Genomic DNA, 24,627 nt, shown 5'->3' with positions numbered 1-24,627 from the left:
CTCCAAATACACTATCTGCAGTGAATAAGTTAGTTGTATGGGTCACCAAGAATGTTTCTGACTTTAGCATAAGATAGTCTTAACTATCTTTAAACAAGAATTTTCAATTAAGCAAATAAAGCATTATTTGCTTTCAATTAAGCAAATAAAGGCATAGACATGTTTGCTAATAGATAACCCTTTTTATCAATTGTAGTCGAACAACAACCAACAGTGGCTGCAAATCGATCTACTCTCAATTAAGAAGATAACTGCTGTTGCTACCCAGGGGGTCAAGTCCATGTCATCTGAAAACTTTGTGAAAACCTATGTTATTCTCTACAGCAACGAAGGCTCAGAGTGGAAATCCTATACGGATGGTTCAAGCTCAGTGGCAAAGGTATCATGCTCTGCTCAGACAATTCTGTCATTGCTTGGTTTTAGATTCTGAGCACTGTCAGGGCCCAAAAGCAGAATAGCCAGCCAAAAAGATATTCTCACAGGACACTAAATTGTTTGGGAGCTGGGGTTACTACAGATAACTTCATAATAGCCATCTGATTTTTCACAGTAATTTACAGTAATAAAAGGAAAGAACACCAAATCCATAGAGTCAACAGTGTGATAAAAGGAACTGATGCAATGAGTAAAGGAGGGCATTCAATTTGAATGCACAAGGGCTTTTAATTTGAATGAACAAGGGATTTTCCAAGGCCTCTTTCCAGCTTTCTTATTTTTGCCTTTATTTTGTAATTGAAATTAGTGAGCAGTTATGTTGTAACAGATCTGGAAGGCTCTAGGTACACACAGCTGACAGGGTACTTTATATTGTTACCTGTATCACTTTACACCAACCTGACCCACAAGGGCTGTTAGTGGAGATAAAATAACCCAAGTTTGGTTTTGTTGTCCATCCCAATTAGAGTGGTAGCTTTTGTGATATGGATGGAAACAGAGGCTGTTTATTTGCTCAGATATTGATATTGCTGACCTAAATAACTTCGACCCAGCATTTTAGGAAGAGACTGGATCTTAAATAAGAGCAGATAATATAATATAATAACTCTTAAATAAGAGTTAACCAGTCCATCCTGTCCTGGTTGGCTAACGCAACAGCTAGGAACTATTTAAAAAGAAAAATCAGCTTATTTTTAATGTGCTGCCTTTTTACTAATTGTGTGTTTTGTATTTGCAGGTTTTCTCAGGTAATGAAAACAGTGATGGACATGTCAAGCATTTCTTTAACCCACCCATCCTCTCCAGGTTTATCCGCATTGTTCCAAAGACATGGTATCATGGAATTGCTCTTCGGGTAGAACTCTTTGGGTGTGATTTTGATGGGGGTCTGGCTGCAAAAAGGACTGAAAAATCTGGGAGCTCTTAACCCTTCTGCAATCATCAAGCAGGGCAACTTTAAAAAAAAAAAAAATCCTTAAAGCAATCATACTTAGTAGTTTGGATGTGTGCTTCATCAAAGGACCTAATGTTTTGCCAACAAGAATTGAGAGGGTTCTTTTGCAGATAGTTCATTCCTATAAATATACACTTCAAAAAACAGATTCTTTTCTCTAAAGAAATAGCAGTCTCTTCTGTTTTATATATCACTTCTTCATCCTAAGCAGTATAATCTTGCTTTTTACTTAATTTTAAGTTCTAAATCCCTGGGAACAGAGACTAGCCTTAGTCCTGAGCCCTGATTGCCTCCATTTTGTAATGCTTCTGCAGCATAGAGGAAGAATAGACAGCTACAGGCAGATGTTCTCTGTACATAGTGCTTGAGATGGAAAACAAATGCAGATACGGAGCTGTCGTGCTGCATTCCTGCAATGCCTAGGTAAGAAGAGATAGTAGGGGTAGTCTCACCTCCACGTGTCTTTTATGTACAGTATGACAAAGGTAGAATGCATCCCAGTACTGAGGCATATGCAGTATCCCTTCTCTGAGAACGTGGCTTCACATTATCCATTTGGTTCTTACATACCAAGCACACTGGAAAAACTATTGGTTACACATCGTTTATCTTCAGTGTCCTGGCAAGGGGAGGAAGAGTCAGCCATATCTTTCTTTCCCAGAAGCGAGAAGGGAATTGATTTACCCCAGGTCATGGAATGGCAGTGGCAGAACCAGAGGGAAAATCCAGAACTCCTTACTTTCAGTCTCATACAAACTTTTAGACTATGAGGAGCTCCCTGAATAGGTAGCATTGAGAACTTCAGCTGTTGAGAATACAACCTGGTGGTAGCGGAGCAGCAGATCAAACTGGATAATAAACACCTGCATCCTATTTAGCACTGACAGTGCTTTCACTAGAGGAGCTACTCTTGTGTGTAGAGTGTACACATATTTTTCCCAGGATGACTACATTTAGTAAAAATACAAAAGCAGTCCATGAATTCATTCCAGCAGTTTTAGCTAGGCTTTCACTAGTGTCATTGGATTCTATCCTGTAAATTAATTGCAAAACTCTGATTTATCACATGGTTTCCTTGGGAAGGGTGGAATTTTTGAAGTAGTTTGTCTTTGATCCTCATATAGTATTATCCAAGTTATTTCAGTAGTTTTTCAAATCTTGCATCTTACAGACCATTCAAAATAAAGATATAGAAAAGGAGTGTCAAGAAGTATACAACTAAAATATTTTTTCCTTTTTTTTTTTTTTTTTACTATGTCACAAACTTGTCATTTTTCACTGGAAAATAAAGATAATACTGCAGCATGAAAACCATCAATATTTCAATATTTTAATTTGTATATTTGCTTTGACAGTCATACCTCTTTGGCAATAATTAGTGGAAATTTGCATCACAAAAGTAAAATTTCCTGCTCAGTGGGAAATTTCAGTGCTAATTAGAACTAACTTCAAATTGTGAAACTGTATGGAAAATTGTCTCATCTTAGAAAATATTAAGAAACTGATCTTTTAATGGTGCTTAATTTATTTTTGTTTGATGCAATGATGAAACTGCAATAAAAGCCCCCTTCACTTTTTTTTTTTTTTTTTAAGTAATTTAAACTGTAGAGAAAAGTTTCACCTGAGAATACAAACAATGAATGCTAGCTAACTTTGGTCGAATTAGAATTTTGTGTGATGAGTGCTAAACAAATCTATGTTTAAGAAGGCCATGTTCTTAAACTAATTACTTATTTATAACCTTTATTATATACATGTATGTAAAGTTAGACAAGTGCAGAGCAGGACTAAATACATCTGCATCAGTGTTCCAAGTTGGAGGCTCTGCTTCTGCTTGCTAATGGATGGGGCAGTGGTCAGTTTGGGGTCAGCTGTCCTGGTTGTGTCCCCTCTCCACCTCTTGTGCACCCCCAGCCTATCACACTGGGGAAAAAGACAAGACCTTGGCACTGTGCAAACACTGTTCAGCAGCAGCTAAACTACTGGCATGTTGTCAGCATTGTTTTAGTCACATATCCAAAACACAGTACCATATGGGCTGCTCTGAAGAAAATTAACTCCATCCCTGCCAGGCCTAGTACAGTCTCTACTCCTTACTCCTTAACATTTAGATCATGCTCAATTCCTATACTACAATACATCAAGATCCTCATTAACCACCGCCTCCCTTCTCATCTGTTGATACCTACACAGATGTTATTCCCTTAGCCTGTGGTCTGTCCCAGTTAAATGTCCAGTCATAGCCCATGATGCAAGTTCCATCTGCTAAAGTAGCTGCTCAGAGGTGGTGCATTGTGTTGAGTTCCTACACGCCAAACCTAGCTCAGGTCAGGTCACTGCTGCACTTGCCTGGCTTTTTGTGATGCTCATTCTCTGTTGGGTCAGGTGGTTCACATTGTGGGACTTCCTATAACATGCAACTCAAGGCATGGGTTACAGCAGCGTGTATCTGCTTCAGTGTGGACTTCCTCAATGGTCACAGTCCCTTTGACTGCAGTTCATGCTGGAGTTCCTGTATGTCCAGTGTGGCAGCATTGCCCAGGCCACCTGCCAGCCTGGGCACGTGGCCATTGCTGTTATCACAATATTCCTGGGAACAGCGCAGTGAGATGATAAGGGCTCAAACAGCAAAAGTCAAAACTAGTCACTAACAACAAGCACTAGACTCTAATAAACAGCGAGGCCCAGGACCCTGCTAATTAGCAGTTAAACAGCTCCAACAGCTATCAATTCCATCTGGCACACTGATCTGTCATTGTCTTGGACCCCTTTTGCCACACATTGGGCAAGGAGCATGGCAGGTTGACCCTAGCCAGCAGCAGGGCTCCAACCCAGCCACTCACACACTGCCCCTGGCAGGATGGGAGAGAACTGAAAGGACAAAAGTAAGAACAAGCTGTGGGTCGAGACCAAGACAGTGTAATAAGCAGAGCTGTGCATGCAAGCAAAGCAAAGTCAGGAACTGATTGACTATTTCCCCATTGGCAGGCAGATGTCCACCCACTTTGTGGAAGTTGGGGTCTCAGCATGCACAGTGGTTACTTGGGAAGGCAAATGCCATGACTGCAAATGTGCCTCCCTTCCTCCTCCTTTCCCTCAGATTTTATTGCTGAGCACGATGTCGCACAGCACGGAATATCCCTTTGCTTAGTGTGCATCAGCTGTCGTGGCTGTGTCCTCTCCCAGCCTCCTACCTCTCACTCCACAACCTACCTGCTTCGGGGGCAAAGTAGAAAAAAGGAAAGGCCTTGACACTGTGCAAACATTGTTCAGCAATAGCTAAACCATTGGTGCCTTGTCAATACTGCTCTAGTCACAAATTGAAAACACAGCACCCCGTGGGCTACTCTGAAGAAAATTGACTCCATCCCAGCAAGACCAAGCACACAAAGTATTTCCATATGCAAATGGAGGGGTCAAGTTCTTGGTCTAGGTTTACAGCAAGACGTGAAAACATATCTGTACTGGATCTGCCATACTGAAGGTAAGCTGTGTTCAACGAGCCCTTAGGTGACTGGAAAACAAAGAACTTTTATCATGTCTATGAAGCAGCCAGCTTAGGTTGAATCTGCCAAGGCTTTTGGAAATATATAGTCAAAATGATCAGGTTTATACCACCTTTTACACACCACAGGATGCAATCCTGTATACGTTGAAACTAATTGTAAAATACGTAGGGAGAGCAAAAACTCCTGCAGTTCTCTCAAACTAAAAAACCAGAGATGCGTATCACTACATGAAACATTAACAAACACACGCTCTTTTGGACTAAGGGGGAAACGTAGTATCAGAGTTCAGAGTATTCACATCTTGCCAGTATGTCACACAGGACTCCAGGTGGGTGCCTTTATGCTGGCCTTTGGATCCAAACCCCAGCGTTAACTGTTTGTAGCCTCAAATGGTGTAGTAATGGAGTTGCTGCTCTGTAGTTCCAGCTTCCAGGAGGCTGCAGGGTGTCCAAAGCAGAGCATCCCCGGACGATAGGAAGGCATAAGTGTGCATGAATCCCCATGCTTTTCTCACTAGGTGCCACTAAGCGTTTCCTTTTGCTTTCCAGAGGTGGTTGTGGCTGGACTACAGGCAGAAGCTGTGAAACTGGTCGTGTCTGCATGTCGGTGGGAAGTGAGGAGGAAGTGTGTGTAACCACAGCTGAGCAGCTGACAGCAGCACTGCAGTAGTTTCTCCAGACCCAGACGCGTGAGCCCAGTACTCAGACAGGTTTGTACAGGTTGTGCTGTAAAGTGCAGCTGTAAAGGCACAGCAAAGCACGATGGAGACACAAAGCTGCATATTGCCCATGGATTCGAGTTGATGCAGATCGTGTGTCTGTGTTCATCTACCCAGAAACCTCCTGAGATATGTAAAGGTGAATCTGGGCTTCGAGGTACTTCACGTATTAAACACCGCTGAGCATGTGTGGCAAAAGTAAGGCATGCACATATGAAGCACCAGGAGAACTCTACAGAAAAAAGCAACAAGTGGGAATCTGGCTAGGGCTTCAGGCAAACATCCAGCCTTTTGAGCACCCTCCAGTGCACCCTGGTATGGCCATGAACACTGGTGTTTTTAGAACAGTGCTAAGGGTCAAAAAAAGGGATTGCAACTTGATAAGCAGCGATGTGCAGGAGGTATCTTCTATGACAGGAAAAGACCTTTTGGAGACATACCTGAAGGAGGAAGGTAAAAGCTGTGCCCATGCACACAGATGTGCTAGGGAAGACTGTTTATTACGTGTGACTATATAGCACCACAGAAATGAGATGCAACAGTGTCCTGGGGTGACCAATTGCTGCTTGGTATTAGTGAGTCAGTCGTTCCACTTAACGAGCATTGAGTGTTCCTCTTCTTGCTCTCACTCCTTTACTTTGTTATGTTTATTCATGCTAGTTGTATAGCATCCGCCCAATTCATCCACCCACACTTTCCTATCATTACTGTGCCCTACTCTGCACTTGTTTGTTACACCCAGTACTTGCATCACGCTTTAATTATAATAACCTCCTCTGGGTAGAGGCTCCATCGCCTTGGAAGTTTGTGCAGCACCCTCCAAAATGGGCCACGGAATCGTTCTCAGTGTTCCTGGGAACATCTGTAACACCTCCCCTAGTGGGACAAATGCTACACTAAGCGCACTGAGAACTGGATATGTCCAGAGGCACAAACTAATTCAGTCTGATCCTTGTGCTTTTATATTTTAAAAAAGTACCGGGTTTGTTTCTTCTAACTCTACTTGATCCACTGTTTGCTGTTCTTTATAACTGCCCTCTTTAGGCACTTACCAGGAAAATTTGTACATCAGTGTCCCCATCTGTAGCAGACTTAAGGGACTTTTCCTTTTTTTTTTTTTTTTTTTTTTTTCCCCAGTAGCCTACTGAAAAACATTTCAAAAATGTTCTGCCCATAATGGAAATGCATAATGCTGTACAACGTGATCTATCTTAGGCTCAGGGGTAATCTGATAACCCATGGCAAGTGATTCCACAAACGAGTCCTTCAGCCATAAATGTCATTTCCAGTGGCCATGTGCTTCAGCCTGCACTGTGTCAAGTGCAGAGTGCCATAGTGTCCAGTGGATAGAGCTTCTCCCAGAGTTTTTAGATAGTAACCTGCCTCCTAACAGCTCCTACACTTTGCAGAGGTGGCTGCTGTGTGTCCTAAGTGTGAAACTAGAGGTGATGAAGACAGCACTGAAGGAGATATATGGAGGAACAATGTGGACAATAAGGCATGAACTACAGGTAAAAAGCGGAGACATTTCAATAATAATAATAATAATATGAATAATATGAATTTGCATGGAACTAGAGTATTAAAATGTCTTGGACTCTTGGACTTCCAGATTGTGTTGTAGTAAAGTAGAAGCAGAAAGTATTTGTCATTGGTCCATGCTACAGAGAAGAGCTGTTGCATTCCTTCAGTGAGGGACCTTTTCTTACAGTTCAAGAGCAATTGATCAGATTGTAGCAATACAGCGATAACAACAAGCATTGACCCTCACTTTAGCTCTGTAAAATACAAGATTACAAGGTACCCCCAAGAGATTTCCTGCTCTCAAAAGCCAGAATGGCTTCAAAATGGCTGTGGCATTGGAAGAATATTCCAGCAAAATCTGTGCATCCTTTTTTTTTGAAAAGGGGAAGGAATCCTAAAAGAGGAGGGGGTCATGCCGATGAGACAATTTTGTTGTCTTTCTAAAGTTTTTTTTTAAAGCAGTAATTTACTGCTTGTGGTCCTGACATGGGAAGACACTGTGTTCTTCCCTCCAATTAAATTATTTTGTTCCATTGTTTTTGACCCCAGAGAAACACATGCTCTGTGCTTGGAGGACAGGCCTATTCTCTTGAATTGGGGTGCATATTTACTGAAAACGTGACATCTTAAATGTCTGGAACTAACAAACCCTAGGAGCTCAGGAAATAACAGTAATGAAGGCATCTGAGTAAAGAAATCAATGGCAAAGCTTTTTAATTAGCCCTTCATGACCATGTAATTTCTGTAAGTCTCCTGTTGAGAGCCCCCAAATCAAAGGATCAGCCAAGGGGATCTTGAAGAGATGGACCTTCAAGGTTGCAACCAATCTTCTATTCTTATAGGTAGCTATACTCTATAGGCCTTGTTGTAAATTAATCATTTCAGATTTATTTTTTTCTTCTGTTCACGCTACTGTTGCATTCCATCATACATGGTAATTAATAAAGTCTAATTCCTCAAATTAATTAATCAGCCAAAATCATAAAAGCACAGAAATTAGTTCCTGCCTTTTCTCACAGTTACATCCATGCTCAGCATGGAAAAAAATCTGGTTTGCTGCCTGCTTTTGGTGAGTTTCCAAGTTACTTGCACCATCTTAGTGCTTTCACCTACTGGCTTCACAAGAGCGCGTAAGGTTTTTAACTTACAGAAGCTTTTCTCCAAACAGCTTGGCAAGAATTTAAGAGAACTTCTCTCGCACATACATTTTATAAAACCCTCCGCAATTAAATACAGGCCAGAAGTGGTTAACAGTGCTCCCCTCTGGTGCATTTCTGTGTGAAACTTAATCAGAGTTTATGGCGCAGGTAAGATGTGACCTTAAAATGCTTTTTGAGTCTCAGACTGTACCGTGCATTTAGATGAGTTGCTTGGATCTCGTGCCTCATCAAGCATCCCCTAGGGGTGATTCCACCGCAGATTAAAACAAAAAGGGTTCTTGGTCCTTAGCACTAAGGAAAGCAGCAACAGTGCCCTGCTGAAGGAGGGGCTTGGTGTTATTCTTTTCTTCCAAAGTGCCAACAGCAATTCCAGAGATTGGTCTGAGGATCTGGAGAGTTCTGGGCAAGCACAGACAGATGTCAAGCTTCCTTTGTGCTACAGAGGAGCAGGAAGAAGAGCAGGCATGTACCCTAGCCAGCCAAAGAGCCTCCTACTGTACTACTGCCCTACGTTGAACGAAGGTGAGGCTCCTCCTAAAGAGGTTGTCTGAGGAAACCTGTACACTCTGAAGGCAGCTCTGGGTGGTGAGGTGGCACAACACAGAAGGTACCACCAAAAGAGTGGACTGGGTAAAGGACAATGGATCTGTCCCTCCAGGCGAATCCAGCAGAGAAGGCCCCCTGAGGCACTGGGCACTGACCCAAAGCCTGCAGCCCCCAGGTTGCGGTGGGATTCTCAGAAGTTCACATTTCCTCCATTACACTTGCTTGGGCTTCTTTGTAGGCCAGCTGAAGATAAAGGCCTGCTTACTGCTGCCCAGCTGGCATTCATTTTAATGCGAATTAATGTATCCAAGATCAGACGCAAGTTTTAAATGGATTCCTTACAGCTTTGGTTTCTGTTAAAATTTGGAGTGATTGCTCAAACCGGTCACGTTTTTCCAATAAGAGAATGCTTTTCTCTGGAAAATGGTTTCATCCTGTGTGGAAGGTAGTCATTTTCAAAACAGTCTTCATGTTATCTGATTAGGAAGATAGAAATGAACAAACACATAGCTTTGGAACAAACCAAATTATTTTCTAGTACTAACATAAGGTGGTTTTTGGTTTGGAGTTTTTAAAAATACAGCTAAAAGATAGGAGTTCCCCTCTATTCTTATTTCTTTATTTTTAAACTTTCTATTACTCCTCTTTTCTACCAAAAAAGGTGTGTGCTTGTTGAGAGAGGTAGGGAGCAGGCAAGATTAAGGGGAGAAAGTGTGAGAAATCCTACTTTTCATAGCTAATGCTTTCCATCTTGGAAGAAAAAAGAAAAAAGGAAAAAAAAAAAAAAAGGAAAAAAAGAAAAAAAAAAAGAGGTTTTGATTTTTTTCTCTACTAGCAAATGCCTTTGACTTTACTTTTCCTAATAGAGTGGGGAGATAGCAAGAGAAAATAGAGAGGAAGACTGGGGAAGGAAGGAAGTAAAAATCTGGGAATAAAATTTTGGCTTGTTTCCAAAGGATGAAAATGCTCTGAAAACAAAATAAGGCGGGTGCTTAGAGAACAAAAGAAACCCTGGGAAAACCCAGTGTGCTTCGATCAGAAATCTGCTGGCTCTTTTTCTCGTGCAGCTTTTGGAGGACAAATCTAGGTACCCTGGCTACTGTCTGTATCGCTTCGAGTAAACGTGTTGAGCTGCAGTGGAGCTACTCTAGATGATTGCTATTTTGGAAAGGACAGAGGCTGCCCATCAGATCCTGTGAGCAGCCTGCAAGCTGCTGCCCCTAGGCAGGACGTGCCATGGGATCTCCGAGGTTTCACTCCTTCCCTCTGCCCCTGCTCAGCACGAAGCGATGGCCCAGGTCAGTAGGCAGGTGCCACAGGCTTTACTTACCTGCTGCTCAGCCACATGCCAGCAGTACAGAGGGGATGCTAAGAGATAAGTGAGAGGGAACCGTACATTTCTGTCCTCTTTCCCACAGCAACTTGTTTATCAGTCATTATTTTGTCTCATTTCATCCTCACCATGCTATTTTATGAGATAAGCAGTTCCTTGCAAATGGCTGGGGTGGAGACCAGTACTAGCACGACCTGATTTGTTCTACTTAGAGTTCTGCTTCAAGCTAAAGTACAGCGAAGTGGCTATTGTCATTTTCTTTCTTCCTATTCTTTCTAACAAATCTGCAAACAAAAGAGGGCATGAAACTGCTGAGAGGCAATGGCCTGAGGGCAAATGAAAGGAAATTTTGCAGGACCCAGAAGACATCCAGAAAGCAGCAAACCACTGATGCCAGACGATACAGGACCAAAATGTTTAAAATGGTTAGCTGAGTTTTACACAGCTGAGTAATCTTATTAACCTAGAACCTTTTGTAGCTACATGTGTTCAGCTATAATGATGGAGATAGGAATAAAACCCTGCAATTAAAGGAATCTGTTCTGGGTTCAAGAAGAACCTGTTCTTGCTTGCCCACCTGTGCGTAGTCAGATGTCTTCTAAGGGCTTTCATTTTGCATCCTCACACACTGTCCCCAGCTAGGAGGCAGGATATGCGATTGCAGAAGTGGGAGCCCTGACCCCTTATGTGAACTTTCTAAGGCAACAGTTTGGAGAACAAACTGTTGGTACAGAGTAGGAAGCCATAGCAGTGGTAGCAACGTGGTGGAGATCAAAGGGAGGCAACACAGAGGTGAAGGAATTGGCTAGTAGGGGGTGGTAAGGGATAACATAGGGTAGAGTGAGTAGCAGTACAGCCAGTAGATTGGAGGAGGACTGTAATCCTGGATGAAGCTTCACTGACGTGCAGAAAATGGACTCCACAATCAGTCAGATTGTAATTAGGTGTGTTTATTCAGTGTTGGGCAGCACAGGGTAGTCCCACCAAAGTCATGCGCACCCCAACACAGCAACTTGCCTTGGTTATATGCAGTAAAGAGTTACACATGCATGAAGTTTCACAGTGTGTCTATACACATGCATGACCTATCCCTGCTTCATACTAAAATTAGTTCCAAGGAGTCATTTCCATTCAGTCATTTCCAAGAAGTCATTTCCTCCCATCTGCACTTGTGTAGTGTCTCCTGGTGGTGGTTGGCGGGGGTCATGGGGATGAAGGCTGATAGCTCTTCATCACTGCTAGGTGACCTCATGTCTTTGTGCAGACTCAGCTGCTCCTTGGCCCTTGTCTAATCCACAGGGTTGGTTTCAGATGGTTCTTGTGACAGGTTCCCCATTTTTGTCAGGAACCATCCTTTGTGAGGGGCCCAAGACTTCTTATTTCGATTAATTTGCACAGGAGCAAGCAAAGTCATTCAGCAACATGTGTTTTTAATACAATAATCCAGGTATTCGTTAGCCAGCACCCTGTCTGCTACGATTCCCTCCACTCCCTCTCTCACAGCAACTGCAGGAGCCGGGGCCAGGCAAGGCAGGACCGGCACAGCAGGTGGAGGCTGATCTCTTCGCAGAAATCCTTCCCAGGAAAATCTCGTGCGTGCCCTCAGGGGTAGGGCGAGACGGGGCAGTTTTGGGGGCAGTTTTGGGGCCAGCGGGCCCTCTCCCGGCCCCTTTCCCAGGGCGCCCCGCCCCGCCCTGCGCACACGTGCTTTTCTCCCGCCACGCCTTCCCGCCACGCCCCCCTCTCCCCATTGGCCGTCTTTCCTGGGGGGAGGCGGTCCCACCCAATCAGCAGCCGGCGCGAGGGCACGCCCCCCTCCCGGCGGCGAATGGGCTTGAAGAGCGGCGGCGCGGGGGCGCGCCCTGAGGCTGGTGGCGCCGGCGGGAGGTGACCGGGGACGGCGGCGGCGGCGGCGGCGGACACAGGCGGGGACACCGCGGGGACACGGGGCGGCCCCGCGGCCACACGGCGCTGCCTGCGCGGCCCCTGCCCGGCATGGCTGTGCCGCGGGGAGCCCGTCCCGGCGGCCCCGGCTGCTGCTGGGCGCTGCCCACGGCGCTGCTGTGCGCCTACGGCTTCTTCTGCAGCGTGCGGCCCTCCGAGCCCTTCCTCACCCGCTACCTGCTGGAGCCGCACAAGAACCTCTCCGAGACGCAGGTACTGTGTGCCCGCGGCTCGGCTCGTCTCGGCTCGGCTCGGCTCGCGGGGCGGTGGCCATGCGTCTTACCACCCTGTCTTATTCCTCCTCCTGCAGGTGTTCAACGAGGTCTACCCGGTGTGGACGTACTCCTACCTGGCGCTGCTGTTCCCCGTGTTCCTGGCCACCGACTACCTGCGCTACAAGCCCGTGGTGCTGCTGCAGGGCCTGAGCCTCATCGTCACCTGGTTCATGCTGCTCTACGCCCAGGGGCTGCGGGCCGTGCAGCTCCTCGAGTTCTTCTACGGGGTGGGGACCGCCACCGACGTCGCCTACTACTCCTACATCTACAGCGTCGTCGACGTGGAGCTGTACCAGAAGGTCACCAGCTACTGCCGCAGCGCCACCCTGGTGGGCTACACGGTGGGCTCAGTGTCCGGGCAGGTCCTCGTGTCTGTGGCGGGGTGGTCCCTCTTCAGCCTCAACGTCATCTCCTTAACCTCCGTATCCATCGCCTTCGGCACGGCCTGGTTCCTGCCGATGCCGCGGAAAAGCCTTTTCTTCCACCACGTCTCCAGTCAGCCGTTCAGCATGGAGATGAAGGTCATGGACTGTAAGAACGGAGCGGCTGTCCAAGATCAGCCCAGCGTGCAGAGGACGCCGGGCTGGGAGGATGAGACTAAAGTCCCCTTAAACGTGGAGGGGAGCTCGGCAGAGAAACAGGTGAGTTGTGCCCTGGGTGTGCTTCAAAAGAGGAAGTAATACTCACGTGGTTGTCATGCATGCCTAGGTGTATATGTGTGCACACAGCAGGAGAGGTACAATATCCAACAGCAAAAAGCATCCCTTTACTTATCCAACTTCCTGATTTATGGTACAGGAAAATCTCCTTGTGATTTCCCTTCTCTGCTAGAGCATGGTATTTTCATATGGCATGGTATTTTCATTCAGCAAGGTTTTGCTGAAGTTGTTCTGCATGCCTCTCAAGGATTTGGTTAAAACTCTCTGGGTATCAAATTGCTGTTCAACCCTACAATGCCAGGAGTATCTCGGGGCACTAGAAATTTGGTGCTTGTCCAAATTCTGTGTATGCCTGTGACTTGTAGGGAAAAAAGCAACTCTTCCAGCATCCACATCTTGAAAACATTTGTTCCTTCAACTGTTGTGTAAGCTGTGTAGTAAGAAGATGTGTAGCAACTGGATTTTAACTTACAGTTCTGGAAGGACGCTAGTCCGGGGAGGAAACAGCAGCAGTTCTGGGGAGTGCTAACAACTGGTGTTGGTTACCTACAGGGGGACAGGGCATGGGTAACTTACAGGAGATACTGTTGGTAATAATTTCAGCGCATCCCATGAGCACACCACAGGTTATGCCAAGTGCTCTGGGCTATGTCACCTCTAGCAAAAGTCCCCAGAGGGCTGCTAGCTGTCCTGGGGCCGTTCATTACAGACAACAGCTTGCACAGAGAGCAGCGTGCTGCAGGTGCCGGCACTCTGTGTGGGGCCAGGTGTGCTGTCCCTGGATTGAGAGGAATGAGGAGCTGGGGGAATTTTTTTTCTTAATGTGTTTGAAGAGAGCATCTGTGCTGCTCTGTGCATGTGTCAGAGCTGGGGTTTGCTCACTGATAAGGAGGGAGCAGAGAGGGGCTCTGTGCTTTGGCTGGGTTGAGGGGGCAGCGTCCTGGGCTGCTTTCAGCTTCCTTCAGCTGCCACTGGGAATTAAAGGCATTAACATTCCCGGGACCCGATCCTGCCCCATCCAGCACAGCCTGCCGAGACCCAATTGCTGAGATGGCAAGGTGCTTAAAAAAAAAAAAAAAAAAAAAGTATAAAGATTTTTAAAGAGGGGTGGTCTTTATTTTGCTTTTTCATCTGGTGGGAAGCAAGGAGAACATGCCAGGACAGAGTGGCACAGCAGCAAGCCTGAATGCACGAGGCTGGTGCTGAGGGCTCTTCCCTCTGGCCTGTTGCTCTGTGCTGTCCCCAGGTGCCAGCACCTGAAGGGTGCTTTCCTGCCTTGTCCTCCTGGTGCTGGCGCCAGGGAGGGAGCCGTGTGGCCATCCGAGAGCTAGCATGTATGTGTTTCTGCAGACTCTGTTTTTAGGGCAGGAGTGGCTTTGCTGAGGCGATTAAAAACAAAAACAAAAACAAAAAAAAAAAAAAAAGAAAAAAGAAAATGTCTTTAACCATGCAAACTCATATGCTGAATGGTATTTGTTAACCACAGAGTGCCTCAGATTGGGAGGGACCTTAAAGATCCTCTAGTTCCAACCCCGCTGCCACTGCGCCAGGAATGATGAAGGGATGAATGTCGCTTATCTTCCCCTTCTGTTTATCTTTCTCACACAGCAAGGGGCAAAGCTGCTTCAAAATTAATGCTGGAAGGGGGAGGATGCAGGGGGAGGGAGGTACCTGTGCTTTGGTGGTGGTCATACCAGGTGCTGAAAGCTGGGAAACACTGGTGTCTGACTGTAGTCTTAACTAAGGTAATGGCAACTGCATTTGGTGAACGTGCATTAGAGGCTGTACAAATAATTGAAGTGAGGCATTGCCGAGCGATAGGAGGGCTGATGGGGCCCTTCTGGCTCAGCGGGCACCTGCTCGCATCAAGCTTGCTGAGTCAGTGCTTGCAGTGTCTGTGGCAGTTACCTTCCCTGGTTTTCTGCACCTCAACTCGTGCTTCATGTGAAGCCTTCTGCGTGGGAGCCATGTGCTAAAGCTGGCTCGCTGTGAGCTGACTTCTTTCCGAGTCATTCTGTTGGGCTTTGCAGAAATAGTATCCAGAGCAAGCCTCTGGCAAAGCACCAAAGGGACCGCGTGGTATTTAATAAAGGTGTTCAGAAACTGGTGGGACTCTGAGGGGTGGAGAAAAGGGAGTTCAGGATGGAGTTAGGCTGCGGTCTTTGTTAGGAGTTTGAGCAGCGATGCCTTAAAATAAGTTTTATTGCTTGAGGAGAATATTCTTTCCAAGGCACAGGGTAAGTGATTCCCCTGGGTCAAGGGCATGCTGCCAAGAGCATGAAGCTGCTGCTGACGGGGAAGCTCCTCCAAAACTGGCTGTGTGGTGGCTCAGTGTGCAGTAGCTCAGTCCTGTGACAGCTCCGTATGTTATCCCGCAGGGATTTTAAGCTATTTTAAGCTACCCATTGATGCTGGGTGGGCTCAGGAGCTCTGTCAAGGCCCACGTGAAGTAACTGCTGTTCGGGCTCATGTGAGAAGGGTCTTGCTTGTCTGCAAAGAGCGTGTGCACAGAACAAACACAATTAGCAGCTCTGTCTACAGGGTGAAGACCTCTTCGTTTCCTCTGCTGATCTGGTGTAAAGTGGTCTAACAGCCTGTATGTACAAGGCAATTTTCATTTGTCACCATCCCGTCTTGCCAAGACTGACCTGCTTTCAAAATTTTCCAAACCATTTTGTGGGTCTGCCCCCCCCCCCCCCTTCTTAGTGCTCTTTCTAGAAAGATCCAGAAGAGATTCATTTCTGTCTCACTGAGTTGTCAAAGCGCTTGCATTAACGAGAGCTGCCATTTGTGACAGGGTCTGAGGGAAGGAGCTTTCATTTCTCTGCAGATCCCCAGGCAATACCTCTCTAAGAGCCTTGGTGAACATTAACAGGAATAGAGTAGTGGAATGATATTGCTCCTTTGAATAATTCATTCCTGAACGCTACTGCTAGGGAAAATTTACTGATTTATGAGGGAGAAATACCCTCATCTGGTCACTTCCATGCTCTCCATGCTACCTAGTTTGGCTGAATGTGGATCAGGACTTAACAAATGAAATGTCAGTGGTGCTTTTTCCTGTGATTTGAGTGACTGGCTTTCTGAACCCGTTTCTTCAAAATAAAAATGGGCCTGTGCCTCTTCTCTCTGGCACTCTTCGGTTGCTCTCATGGCACTTCTAACAACCAGCAGCTATGGCTCCGTGTGAGAGAGCTGGAGGTGGAGTGGGTGCTCGAGACCGACCCCTTCCTTTCCATATTATGGATAGGTGCATGGTATTTGTGAATGGAGACTAACATTTCTCTCCCCCTCCCTCCTCTTCATGCAGGAGCAGAAAGTAGACATCGTGAAGGTGCTCAAGGATCTCTGGCAGGACTTCTTGCAGTGCTATTCCTCTTGGACCATGCTGTGCTGGTCAGTGCGGTGGGCACTGTCCACTTGTGGCTACTTCCAGGTCATCAACTACACTCAGGGCCTGTGGGAGATGGTGCTGCCTTCTAACAGCACGGAAATCTACAATGGTGGCGTGGAGGCCGCCTCAACGCTGCTAGGTAAGCTGCTGACGTGGCTCCTGCTCTGCTGTGAGACATGCCTCATGTCCCTCAGGGCCACCAGCACGTGATTTGGAAGTGTCTTAGGTTCCTCCACACATGCAGGCAGGGGAATCTCTGCACTTGGGCAGAGTCTTCCCTGACACGCGTGGTGTGGCACTCGGTGCAGAGTTTGCTGTTGCATGCAGCCCTGGTTCTTGTAATCCAGCGTGTAGGTGTTTAAAGGAACCTCCCAAGTCAGTTGTTCTGAATGATTTGTCAAAAAGGCTCCAGCTGTGTGATCGACTCTTCTTGGCTGTCGCTGTAGCTGCAGCCCTGAAACAAGTTGGGGTTGTACTTGTTTTAACCACTCAAAGCCTGGCTAAGGGTCCTGTGCATTTATTGCATTTTCTCTGGCAGCAGAGGGAGCACGTGAAAGTTTCCTGTGCGTGCACAAGCACGCGTGAGCCACTGTGGAGTCATTTCAGCAGTGTTAAGCAGAAAGGCTATTAAGATGAGAAGTCACTTGACTTGAAAGGGCCAGGTGGGTCCGTCAACAAAAAAAAAATTGTTTAATAAGTTAATGCTGTTTCATTACCAGAACTAGGACAATAGTTCTTTTAATATAGCTAACGTATCCTTGCAGAGGCTGGCTAGGTGTTGCTCTACTATGTTCCTTTTCTTTGATGGAGTCATTGTTCCTCCACGTGCTGTGAACTTTACCTTCTTGGGGCAGAAGAAACCAAGGTACCCAAACAAGCAAGGCCTGGAACCTGTCTTTGGCATGCTCAGACCCCTCTTGGAGTTCAGTGGGAAGCTGAGACTCATTTATAGCTCTAGTAGCTGGACTAGCACCCATTGTTAACTGTGTTTGAACCTGTCACCACCTTTATTTAATAGTCAGAATCATCATCTTCGGAGTGCACTTAAATAGCATGTGGTCTTATGCTATCACAGCGTGATCTTGTGGCTCTTATTTCTTGTTTGATACAGCTTCCCCTACCATCCTGCCTTGGCCACAGGAAGGAGAAGAATTTGTATCAAGCAAAAGAAGTCAGTTTGTGGGTGCAGAAATCACAGGTCACTGCTACACAGAAGATGCTCATGCTTCGACTGGAGCATGGTCTGTAAAGCAGGGAATCTTCAGAGGGCAGCGTCAGGTTTTCAGAAGTCTTTACCGAGCACATTAAATTATTATGTTAAGGGATTATAGCATGGCCAGATGTGGACAGATTGGGGGAAAAAAGTGAGGAAATATTCTTCAAAGCTTGTTATGAGCATCTGTGATGTCAAGGTCCTTTTCAAATCCTATGAACAGTGGCCCTGTTGGAAGGAAAGGTTGTTGGCACTTAGCTCCAGGAAAATGGAAATTGTTGTTTTCCCACAAAACAAACTTTGTTTTTTCCTCTATTGTTTTTACTGTAAATGGTTGAATTATATTGGGTGAGGTCTTCTGAAAGCAAGTTAGCTTCTGTCCCTGAGCTGCTCAAAAAAAAAAAAAAAAAAAAAATCCTTCTGCTTGACAGATTCATTACTTGGAACAAATGAAGTTGAGTGAAGTAATCTCAGCAAAAAGCCTTAAATATATAACAAGACTAGAAGTGATCTGTTGAGAGTGAGCACCCAGTGAAGCACCCACCTTTTCTACCTGTTCTTAAGTAAATTGAAGTTCTTCATTTGCTGTCATCTTACAGGCCCCTCTTTGCACCAAATCTGGTTTGAATTGCATTCTTTTTGAAGATGGATGACTCCTTGAATAAATCTGTGTGCAGCTGTAGTCCTCAGATCTGTAGAAGAACATGAATGCTCCTTACTTTTCTTATTTTATTGGAAATCCCAGATTCCATTGGCCATTGTCCTTGCTCTCGGTCATTCTGTGGTCTGTTATGAGCAATGTCTAGTAACCTTCGTGAGAGATGCTGTTGCCATCCCTGCCCATAGCTGTGGTGTCTGGTAGAAGGGTTTGAGTAGAGCATGGTGACTCATGTGGCTGTCAGCTTCCTGTCCTGGGCAAGACAAATATTATTCTCTGCTGTGAGGCCAACTGATGGTGTAGCTGTGTCCCTGCAGCTTCTTGGGACTCTGTGGCATTCCTTTATCAGACTGGGATGGGAACCACTGAATCAGCTGTAGGTAACTAATTGCAGCACACAGATTAAGTTTTCATAATTAGGTGTCGGGCTGGTGTAACGTTGAGCCATATGGGGAGTATGACTTGGAGTTGCCACTAAGTCCCCAGAGTGAGATGTAGAATCTCTCTCCCCAAGCTTCTGAATGTCTGAGGCAGTAGAAAGAAGGCTCTAGGACCTAGCTGTTTTTTGCATCTGAGGGTTTTGCTACCAGGGGCTCCAGGCTTCCAAAGACCACTAAATGTCAGTCTGATAATGTCACGGCAGGCACTGGAAAGAAGAGTAGAGGGGGAGGGACAGGGAATAAATTCTTTGTCCTTGGCACAGCTACCTGCACTGGTCTGGAAGGTTGTTGTGAGATCTGACAGGATTGCCGGCTGGTACACTGATGGTACACAAAAAAACCTTTGTGTACTTGAAGGGTTTCCAAGAAAGCAGGCCAGCCGAGGGCTACAAAGCATAAATGCTGCTGGGTGGCACTTCTGCACAGTGGTGAAATGCTGAATACAATCCTGTTTTTCAGAGATCTCCAGTGAACCTCCCATTGTCAGCATGCTGTTTGCTGTATGCAGCAGCATCTTTATGCTATCAGTTGCTCTTTGGCTTGTTTGCAAAACAAAGCCTACTTGGAACAGGAATTTACTTGTAATATGTATTTTGGTTTCTCAGAAGTTAGAGCTGCAGCAGTGCATGAAATGGACCCTGTCTACTGCTTGAAATGTGCATGATAATTCATGCCGCTCACCTTGTGATCTGTCTTCTCCTCCCAACCCCACCTTTCTAAAATCCAGCAGCAGGTACAAACCTGTTTTGATTATAAAGGATTGTTCAAGCACAGTTAGCGGTGAAAGATTTATTTATTTTTTCTTATTTACAGCCCCAGTAGCTTTCAATGAAGCTTCATTCTGGTAGAAGGAGGGGTTTGAACGCATGCTCTTACTGATACAGCCCGGTGTGAAGATGACAGTAAACGCAGGTTTTCCTGCTTCCTGAGTTGAGAGCTCTTAACAGCTGTGTATTAAAACAGATTGTGTCTTCTTGTCCCCACCTGCAGTGAATGTAGATCCGAAGGCACCACAAAATCATTAACTGGGTGCTTTTGTGAAGCAGGGTTTGCATTTCTCTGCCCAGCTGATACCTCTACAGTCAGCGGCAGTGGTATGAGTCATGGGGCTATTGTACTTACGAAGCTAGGGAGAAGATTTCAGGAGGGGTCACCACTGACCTATTTCTGTTGCTGTTGTTGCCAGAAATGCGAATGGGAACTTACAGCACAGTTCCAGGTAAAGGGGAGGTCAGGAAGGAGAACTCCTGAGGTGTGCACATTAATATCTTTCACTTCGTTAATGATTCTCTAACAGAGGCCATACAGCTCCTAATCCGCAGTGTCCAAATTACTTGAATTGCAATAACAGTTATGCTTTCTTTCCCTCTCACAGGAGCTGTTGCCGTGTTTGTTGTGGGCCATATAAAAACATCCTGGGCATTGTGGGGTGAAGTGGCACTTGCCCTCCTCTCCTTTCTTATTGCTGCTGCTGTATATATCATGGACACTATTCGCAACATCTGGGTGTGCTATGCATCGTATGTTGTCTTCAGAATTATCTACATGCTGCTAATCACAATAGCAACGTGAGTATTTTTTAATGTAAATTGCTCTTGAGATGACAGCTGTTGGGAAAGCTGTCCTGTTGTCTGTGTAAGCATGGTCTCACCTGCCAGGAGTCTGGAAGTCTGTTGCAAGGGTTTGTGTTCTGATTCAGGTTGGAAACAGAGGCATGGAGATGTGTATTTGGCTGGCAGCCTGCCCAGGCTCAAAAGTCTCATGACACTAATGTGACTATTTCTAAATATTAGATAGTGCCACTTGTTTTGTAAATGTGGCTGGATTGAAGTGTTAGCAGATAAGGAGAGGACAAGGCTTTATCTACATTGTGGGATCAATTTTTGCTAACCTGTGTGTAGGAAAATGTCAATGTAACTCCTGTCTTTGAGAAGGAAAACACAGCTGTTGTTCAACCACACATACTCAGTGCTATGTGACAGCCCAGGCACAATCTGAGGGGAGATGTTGAAGCTGGTAACTGCAAAGGGAGTTCTGGTCAGAAGGATGCAGGAGGTTACGAACCACACTGCAGTAGGCTGATGTTCATAGATTGCCAACAGGTCTCTGAGATTAGACGGTCTTGCACCTTCTCTGGATGGTGAGGCCCTTTGTAGCTGCATCAGACAGGGATGTTTCAGTCTTACTGGAACCTACAGACCTTCCCAAGTTTTTGCAGCCTTTTAGATGTCTCTGCAGATCTCCTGCTAGTCTGTCATGAGCTTATTTCTCAAAACACACTGTCAGTGCAAGCTAACTTAGCTGTGGAAAATATTGGACCAATCTATGTGACTCCTTAGGTTGCACAGTTGTCTTGTACAGAGATGTCCCTCATATTCTTGTTCCCTGCTTCTTCCCCATCCTTACATTTTTGGTCATCCCTTTCTCTCCAGGTTCCAGATCGCTACAAATCTCAGTGTGGAGAGGTACGCCCTGGTGTTTGGGGTCAATACTTTCATTGCCTTAGCACTTCAGACTCTACTCACATTGATTGTTGTGGATGCCAGAGGGCTTGGGCTGGACATCTTCACCCAGGTACGATAACCTCCTTTAGCTTTACGCATGGGAGGGAGGAAGGTGAAACAGGCTGTAAAGCGCCTCAGCCACCAGTTTCTGGGTCAAGGGTTTGCCAACAGAGGAATGTTCACTAATTCTTGACATTTTCAAAGAGGAAGGAAGCTCATGAATTAACTTTTTTATGTATTTGGTAACTGTTTTGTTTAACCACTTTTTCTTTCTCACCTTCTCTGCAGTTCATGATTTATGCATCTTACTTTGCGGTTATCTCCCTGGTGTTCCTGGGCAGTGGCATATACACTATTATTAGAGCTTACAGAAGACAGGAGCAGATGCCAAGCAGATCTCCTGAAAGCCACTAGTGCACTAAGTGAAGACCTTCAGTGGCTACGTATGAAGATAGAGGTCTGTTTTTTAATCTCTGCCTTTTCTTCCCAAGGCAGTCACCTTAATGGTACTTGATCCATATTTATACTATATTAGTAGCACATTTTAGAAGGTAAATGTATTAGGTCTTACATAAGTAAGAACAAATATCTTCTTTCTAAAATGCCTTTTGTTCTTCTGTTGCATATATGGATGTGCAGCAAAGAACAGTAAGTTTTCTCAAAAAATGAAAGCCTTGAGAGGCTTTAGTCTAAAGTCGTGCATCTGGAGACTGTCGTTGAAAAGGCAGCTTTGATGGCCTGGTAAACAGCTGCTCTCTTTGTCATTAAGATGCTGCTGTGGTGAGGGCATTCTCCTCGACCTCTTTGTGGAGAGACCTGGGCCTGGGAGAGGAGGTGGCCTTAGGCCAGTGCTCTTGCCGTGCCTGCCCTGAGATGCTGGATACTCTATTTTGAGGACTCATACACTTACATTTCTGCATATACACATGCTTCTTTTAGTTTAATATTATTTCTGCAGCTTATCTGCTGTCCCTGCTGTCAGAGGGACCTCCACAAAAATCTAACTGTCCTGGGGCAACTTGTGACAGCGCTGACTTGGCTGCCAGTGGCGCTACTTATGCTGTGAAGGTCTGCACCCAAGGGACTGTAAAGCTGTAGGGAAAGCCTAGGGAGAGTTCAAGTAGGCAGGATGCTGAGCTGCGGAATTGCTGGGCATCTTTGCCTTTGTCCTCTAGGTCTGCAGATTCCTGCAGTTATTAGAGTCACTGACTCATATCGCAGAAGCCTGGGCTATTTCAGTGGGAAGGTGGATGTGATTGTAGCACCAAGAAGGAAGGTGACTTGCAGGATTTTAAGCTGTTCTTTGTAACCTCAGAGAATCATGACTGCAGTGACTAGACACCTTCAGTTACTGTATTTAACAAAATGAACACTGGAGGCCTTGAAAAATGCTGATTGCTGATCTGTTGCTTCTTGCCTTTTTAAAATGCCTTTGTTTCTGGTGGGTCTCTATCCACTAGTTCTACCTCTTCTTTCCACTTTTTAAAAAAAAAAAAAAAAAAAAGTGTTTACGGAGAGGTTTTTTTATTTTCTTTTGTCCAGTCTGAGCAATTTTGGACTTGCCTCATATCTATTTTTTAAAATGCTTTTTTTTTTTTTTTTTTTTTTTCCCAAATTGCATCAGCACTGAAGGAGTTGCACAGAGCTGTCCTAGGCTTGGGCACCTGGGTACTCAGGCATCATGACCGGCACAGCAACAGGTATCTGTAGCACTCTGGTCATGGCCTATAATCTGTCCCAGTTGCTGTGCAGGTTGTAGTTTTAAGTGCATGGGAGAACTGGAAGGGAGAACATGCTGTGCAGTGTGCTTCCTTTCCATGCCTTCTCTTTGTGTGGTATTTGGAGTTTATTCCAGTCAGCCTGAAGAAGCAGCTTCATTTCATTACTTGGTTTGTTTAATGCCATGGAGATGTCACAGCTTTTCTCTCTTGGCTGGGACAGATACGATCTTCCTCATCATTTCTGAGAGCCTCAACCTTTATGACTCAAGCTGAATGACTAATGTGTTTGGGATGTGCTCTCTGGGGTCTACGGAGCTCTCTAAGGCTGGCTTCTCAGGGAAGTGCACTCCCCAAAGCTTCACTGTGTCAGCAGGCTGCCTTCTGAAACTTCTTAGGGGCTCAGCTTTATTTATACTTGTATGTGTAAACTTAATTGCCTTATCCTGAAATGGAAACTTGAAGCCAACTACATATATATTCTGTTCTTTACTGTATAAAAAATAATCTGAAGCTGTGAAATGCTAGCTGACGAGCTGGCCTGAGAAAGGGTAGTAAGGGCATACCTTGTCCTTTGGGTTCCTTGGCCTGATGGCAGCTGTGATTTGAGATGAGGCATGGATGCATGCCACTTGTATCAAGTGACAGAAAGAAGCAGCTCAGTTTTAATTGCACTTTTCATACATAGAATAAATCTTTGAAGGGGAACAACCCAGTTAATTTTCAACTTATATTTAAGGAACTAATGAATTACAGCAATAAATTTTTCTACCAAAGTCATGAAATTGTGACAGCTCTAATAGTGATGTGCTACACTGTGTACATCTTCAGGCCTATTTATGGAAACTACACCTAGATGTTGTTCTTATGTTATGCTGTTGCTGTGGTGATGAGGTGTCAGAGTGTGACTGTACGTGGAATTATTGATGCCTATGAAATTCTGTAAGCATATTGATGTTGTTGGTAGGACCCCTTCAGCTTGTTTCTAATTGAATAGCTATTTTTGTTAAATAAAAATATTTCAAGATATGTGTGGCCAGTGTTTGTTTTGTCTTTTTGATAACTTGCTAATCCACAACATTGTTGCTGCAGTTGACTAATGCAGGTTGTTCTGAGCATCTCTGTTACAAAGGGAAAAATTGAGACAAACCAGGAAAAGAGAACTAAGTCTTAAAGAAGATGATGGCTGAGTGTTTTGTGTAGTTTTGTAGAACTCTGTGCAAGTGTCTTATCTTGAAGTTCCTTAATTGTCGATCAGTTCAGCAATTCCACTCTGTAGTTCCAGTGCAGGCTGGTGCAGTGGGGGAGAAGCTTACTCACTGGTGTAGGATCACCCTGATCAGGAAGCATCAGCATCACTGAGGGTGACTGTAAGGGAAAGCAGGTGCAGGTTTACTGTACAGGAGGACCTTTCTATTCACATCTACCCAATTATGAAATTGAGGCCCTAAGGAAGAAACACTATACATTACCTCTCCTGACATGCCACACTTGACTGGTTTAGAAAGCTGTCCATTCCTGTCTTGTGATTCTGGAAGAGATGGCTTGTACCTGCTTGCGCAGGCTATGCTGGAGGTGAAACTGCTCTCTGAATATCCACTGCCAGTTTGTAGCCAGCAAGCCTTCTGTAGGGCTGGGTGAA

General features: G+C 45.3%; 2 protein-coding genes across 4 annotated transcripts in view; both read left to right on the top strand.

Annotated features, from left to right (window-relative positions):
* The window catches only part of F5 (coagulation factor V), a 31,365-nt gene extending 29,926 nt beyond the window's left edge, over positions 1 to 1,439 (top strand). For all 3 annotated transcript variants that reach the window (XM_084506463.1, XM_084506464.1, XM_084506462.1), the window contains 2 exons: positions 197 to 379; positions 1,175 to 1,439. In XM_084506463.1, the coding sequence (XP_084362589.1) occupies positions 197 to 379; positions 1,175 to 1,363 (372 nt within the window). In that variant the 3' untranslated portion in view covers positions 1,364 to 1,439. The remainder of the gene's footprint in view (positions 1 to 196; positions 380 to 1,174) is intronic.
* Positions 1,440 to 12,079: 10,640 nt separating this feature from the next.
* SLC19A2 (solute carrier family 19 member 2) lies at positions 12,080 to 24,014 on the top strand. Its single transcript, XM_084532971.1, has 7 exons — positions 12,080 to 12,337; positions 12,435 to 13,040; positions 16,369 to 16,591; positions 20,139 to 20,331; positions 21,196 to 21,337; positions 21,556 to 21,724; positions 22,892 to 24,014. The coding sequence occupies exons 1-6, from the start codon at positions 12,176 to 12,178 to the stop codon at positions 21,679 to 21,681; spliced, it is 1,452 nt and encodes a 483-aa protein (XP_084389097.1). The 5' UTR covers positions 12,080 to 12,175; the 3' UTR covers positions 21,682 to 21,724; positions 22,892 to 24,014.
* The last annotated feature ends 613 nt before the right edge of the window (positions 24,015 to 24,627 follow it).

This window comes from Aythya ferina, assembly GCF_964211825.1.
Source record: "Aythya ferina genome assembly, chromosome: 1".
Taxonomy (NCBI): Eukaryota; Metazoa; Chordata; class Aves; order Anseriformes; family Anatidae; genus Aythya; species Aythya ferina.
Note: the sequence above shows the minus strand (reverse complement) of the source record. Positions and strands in the feature narration are given on the sequence as shown.